General features: G+C 45.1%; 1 protein-coding gene across 6 annotated transcripts; it reads right to left on the bottom strand.

The window, feature by feature from the left end:
• Positions 1–258: 258 nt before the first annotated feature.
• Positions 259–3,366, bottom strand: LOC133647885 (rho guanine nucleotide exchange factor TIAM2-like). 6 transcript variants are annotated; one of them, XM_062043623.1, is made up of 12 exons: positions 3,164–3,366; positions 2,884–3,060; positions 2,743–2,811; positions 2,569–2,685; positions 2,398–2,506; positions 2,143–2,322; positions 1,981–2,084; positions 1,816–1,915; positions 1,708–1,751; positions 1,562–1,640; positions 1,393–1,477; positions 259–1,323 (listed from the first exon to the last, which is right to left on the bottom strand). In XM_062043623.1, the coding sequence occupies exons 1-12, from the start codon at positions 3,248–3,250 to the stop codon at positions 927–929; spliced, it is 1,548 nt and encodes a 515-aa protein (XP_061899607.1). In that variant the 5' UTR covers positions 3,251–3,366; the 3' UTR covers positions 259–926. The 6 variants fall into 6 exon arrangements, with proteins under 6 accessions (XP_061899607.1, XP_061899605.1, XP_061899606.1 ...); XM_062043621.1 differs by having other exon boundaries at positions 2,743–3,060; XM_062043622.1 differs by having other exon boundaries at positions 2,569–2,811.
• Positions 3,367–4,639: the final 1,273 nt, after the last annotated feature.

Genomic DNA, 4,639 nt, shown 5'->3' with positions numbered 1-4,639 from the left:
AGTCTCACCTGAGTCAGCTGGGATTGAACAACATCAAAAGCTGACTGCCAGAGCTCAAGGGTTCGCACAACACTGGGGGATGAACAAAGATATGACCACGAACACAGCATCCGACACATTATCACAGAGATTATTTACATAAATGGAAAACAACAACGGACCTAATATGGAATAAATGATAAATGGGTTATACTTGTATAGCGCTTTTCTACCTTCAAGGTACTCAAAGCGCTTTGACAGTATTTCCACATTCACCCATTCACACACTGATGGCGGGAGCTGCCATGCAAGGCGCTAGCCAGCAGCCATCAGGAGCAAGGGTGAAGTGTCTTGCCCAAGGACACAACGAACGTGACTAGGATGGTAGAAGGTGGGGATTGAACCCCAGTAACCAGCAACCCTCCGATTGCTGGCACGGCCACTCTACCAACTTCGCCACGCCGTCCCCTGCGGTACACCATTTAAAACAGGTAGGAAAGACGAAGAGTATCCGGCAAACTGGATGCATTGGGTTTTATCGGACAGGTAATTAGAAAACCACTTTACAGCCTGTGTTTTTTTTCTAATGATATAGTTTACACTACACAGGTTTCTGGTTTTCTTAGTTATGTTAAAAAAAATGTTATCCAATGTGAAAGAGCAGTGATTACATTTATATACAATTTTTATTTATGTCTTTGTCCTTTTTTGTCAGTATTGATGTTAAATGGTCTTAAATTGTATTCTTTATGGTCTTGAAAATGTCTTTAAAAGTCTTCATTTTGTTGTTGTTGAAACCCGCAGAGACCCTGCCAGCCAATCACAGGGCTATGTTGTGGAAACACCGATCATAATCAGAATCAGATTTATTGGCCAAGTTTGTTTAAAAACAAGGAGTTTGACTTGGTAGCTTGTGCTCTCTTTGTTTAGAGGTTAGCCTGTTAGCATTAGCCTTGCAGCGCGGGGACAGCAGTAGACGAAGATTCTAGCAACACCTCGTAGAAAATGTCCTCATTGGTCATGGATGTGATGCTGTGGACGCTGAAGTCTTTCTCTAGGTCCAAGACCTCAGACCTGGACCTCCTTTGGTCACAGCTGCCAGTCACCACCGTTTTCCTGCTGAAGGTCAGCGTCTGCAGGTGAGCCTCCAAGTCTCTGGTCACCGAGCGTAAGACACTTGTCACCTGAGAGTTTAGCAGCCAACCACAGTCCTTCTGGTCAACAGGACTTGTCCAACGGGAGGACGACTGGGGCTGGTTCCTCCTCCTCATGGAGTCGGTGGGAGCTGGGTCTGCCAGGAGGTTTTGGAGGATTGTCACTATCTGCATCTTGCTCTCCAAAGCTCTGCAAGACAAGTGGTGTCACTGACAACAGTAACAGTCCAGACACTAAGACAAGGAGCAGTAGAAAAACCTGCTGCTCAGCTGGAACACCTCTCTGGCTCCTCCCTCCTCAGACTTGTAGTGGATCAACTGCCACTTGCACGACGCCTCCCAGCCTAAACACAGACGGGGATAGTGTAAACAATGTGTTCCTTTAGGCCCCACCCTCTGATCTGATTGGCAGATCCGTGGCCGCTGACCTGGGATGACTTGGAGCGCCGGAACAGGTATTAGCCAGCGTAACCTGGAGAGGTCCGGATGAGGCGAGCGTGAGGGGGGCTGGGGTTTAGAGAAGACATAAGAGGAAGCTGGATGAAAGAAGACAACCGGATGGAGAGACTCTCACCATCTTCTTATCGCTGTAAGCCAGGATGACGGCCCGCTGGAATACTGCAGGCAGAAGCACACACATCTTTCATGTTTGTGCATTAGGTGGTTCTAATGAGCCTCATACCAAACAAAGTGAGTTCTGGTTCCTTCTTCAGGCGACCCAGACCAGGTGGAGGGTTGAGCCACAACACCGAAGAGTGGACCAGGAAGTCCCCCGTGGACACCTGAGCACACGTCATCAGAATTTGCATGGAGACACTTTGTGATGAATTTTAAGAAGTCACCTGACCTGACTGTCTGAGGCTAGCTGTTGAAAGACATGTCCAAAGTCCTCGTATAACTTTTTAACCTCATTTATGTGACAGGCCACCTCCTCCATGGCCTGCAGTGCCTCTGTGTAGACACCAGTAGACATTAGATCATCGCTGCTGACCGCTGGTTGTTGTCTCACCTGTCAGTCGGATGTGCTCGGCGCTTTTGGGCCGAGTGAGACTGATGAGTTCATGCAGCAGAAGCGGATACTTGAGAACTCTTTGAACAGGTTTGATGAGGAAGGAGTCCAGAGACGAAGAGTGCTGCTTGGTCAGGTTTCTGGTGTCCAGAAAGTGTTTGAAGGTTCTGTCTGTCCTGGCTGCATGAAGGAGAACAACACTTCTTCCTGTGTGTCCTACTTTTTCTTTTCTTTTGGGGGAAATTATAGCCTCACCTCGCTCCAGAACCTTCTGGACTTTGACGTGGTTGGCACAGAAGATGCTGTAGAGCTTAAAGTGGTCAGCGTAGTGCAGAAAAGATGCTCCCACTGAGAGGAGAACTTTCTGGAAGCAAAGCATGAAAATCCACATTTCCCTCCTGAGATAAAAATTACAAAGATTCTCACCTTGAACTGCTCAGGTGAGTCCAAGTCTGGACTGGAGGTAATGTTGTCCTCCAGAGTTTGGAGAAAAACTCGCTGAAAGTCCAACATCTCAGGAAGGATGCCCACCAGAGCCTCCATCTGGAAGAGACACACTGAGGTTCTAACCTGCTCTGAAGAGGAAGAGGAAGAACAGACCTCGTCGTTACTGAGGAAGGTCTCATTGTGTAGAGGAGTCAGGTAGACCTCGAACAAGCAGACCAGATCCTGTTTGAGCAGCAGGACCACACCGTTATTAGGATCAACGGGAGCATCAAGAGCATGCTTCCTGTACCAGACCTTCACATAGGACTTCTCCGTGTCCAGCAGCTCTTTAAGGACTCTGTGCACACGTTGACACACATTCAGGTGGGCGGGGCTTCCGGGCTGTAGGCCATCCTCTTTGGCATAGGACTTCCTGGACAGGAGAGTCGCCACCCGACCTCTCTGGAAAGTGTGTAGGGGCGAGCGTGGCCGCTGAGGGGGAAACATCATATTCATCACTTTCCTCACAGGCAACGCCCCCCTCTGCAGCTCTTATTCCACGCCACATTTGCCTGCTTCTCAGACTGCTTCTTACCTCATCCAGAAGCTCCTCACCTTCCTTCTCCAGTGGCAGCACCCAGCACACCGCACCCATGAAGGGGTGTAGGGTGTCAGAGGTCATTAGGAAGAAGCACCATGCAAACGTGGTCACTATCTTTCTCTGCAGACGCCATTAATCCTTCTGTGACTGAGGGAAGCTGATTAGCTGGCTGCTCACAGGTCACATGACACAAGGTATTTTACACACACACACACACACACACACACACACACACACACACACACACACACACACACACACACACACACACACACACACACACACACACACACACACACACACACACACACACACACACACACCTAGCAAACTAATCGCAATCCCAGATAGCCATTGATGATGTTGTCTCTAATCCAGGCCTGGACAAAATAAGGCAATTAGGCTTTTTAATTTTATATATCCAAATCCTTTATTGTCTATGGATGTTCTCATTCATCCAGGTCATTATATTATCAGGTCTTGTATAGCAAAACCGAACAAACCAGTTGCAATCCATTGAATGCCATGAGAATAATAGTTTCTTATCAAAGCTGTAAATAAATGTGCATTGCTATTTTCAAATTGCCGTAAGTCTTTATCCATTGTAATTGTTGCAATGGTTGGGGTCTGTGCTTTTGAGTGATATACTGGTCATTACTGTCATGATGGTAATAATATGTCACAGCAGCTTTAGGAAGACCAGGTAATGCTAAGAAGCAGAGTGGGTGGTGCTTGTTTACACAGCAGGAGAGACACATAAGCAGCTTTCCATTCTACAACAGTTATGTGTTGGTGTTTTTTTATGGAGCCAGAACACTGCCAGTTAATTTTGGTGCAGAAAAAAGACAGTTGGCATTGTAGAAAAAGTTGTATTGATATTGTAATATATTGAATTGAAAAAATAAAATGCAGATGTTCTAAAAACACAATATTTTCTGGGTTATGTTTTGCAATGCCAATTCTCACATTTTTTTAAACTGTTACTTTTTGTGTTGTTATTTTTAAGTGTAACAGATTTTTATTTTCTATTTACTGTTATTCCGATTCAGTTTTCTTTTATTGGCTTTCAAATTGCTGGCAGGGTTTTTAACTGAAAGGGAGAAGGGGTATTAATTTTTTACCCTTCTGTGTTTGTTGCATTTTTGATATGTTTTGCTTCATGTCGATGAGATTGTGTGAGAAGTAAATAAGGAGTGACAATCATTTGTTCTTAATGTTCATAGTTGCACTATTTATTTTCATGTACTGTATATTCTGGGCGTCTTACTCAGTAGAATTTAACACCATTTTTTGAAGTGGTTGTTACCTTTTTAGCATTTTATCAGTCATTATTGTCTGAGTTTTTCTATAAAATGTTACCCTTTTTTATTGCACCTTTTTCTCCACGAATGCTCAGCAAACTCCACATGTTTAAGGTGCTCTCAAATAAAAGGATCCAAGTACAGCAGGTTGTTTAAGACTTTTAAAAAA

Source organism: Entelurus aequoreus, linkage group LG04, assembly GCF_033978785.1.
Source record: "Entelurus aequoreus isolate RoL-2023_Sb linkage group LG04, RoL_Eaeq_v1.1, whole genome shotgun sequence".
Lineage (NCBI taxonomy): Eukaryota > Metazoa > Chordata > Actinopteri > Syngnathiformes > Syngnathidae > Entelurus > Entelurus aequoreus.
Note: the sequence above shows the minus strand (reverse complement) of the source record. Positions and strands in the feature narration are given on the sequence as shown.

Bases quoted from the DNA above. Each gene is read 5' to 3' on its own strand.
- LOC133647885 (XM_062043619.1), bottom strand. From the start codon at position 3,250: ATGACCTCTGACACCCTACACCCCTTCATGGGTGCGGTGTGCTGGGTG. The intron at 1,916-1,980 runs GTCAGGTGACTT...ACGTGTGCTCAG, and splicing joins AGCTAGCCTCAGACAGTCAG to GTGTCCACGGGGGACTTCCT. The intron at 1,752-1,815 runs GTATGAGGCTCA...TTCTGCCTGCAG, and splicing joins ACCAGAACTCACTTTGTTTG to TATTCCAGCGGGCCGTCATC.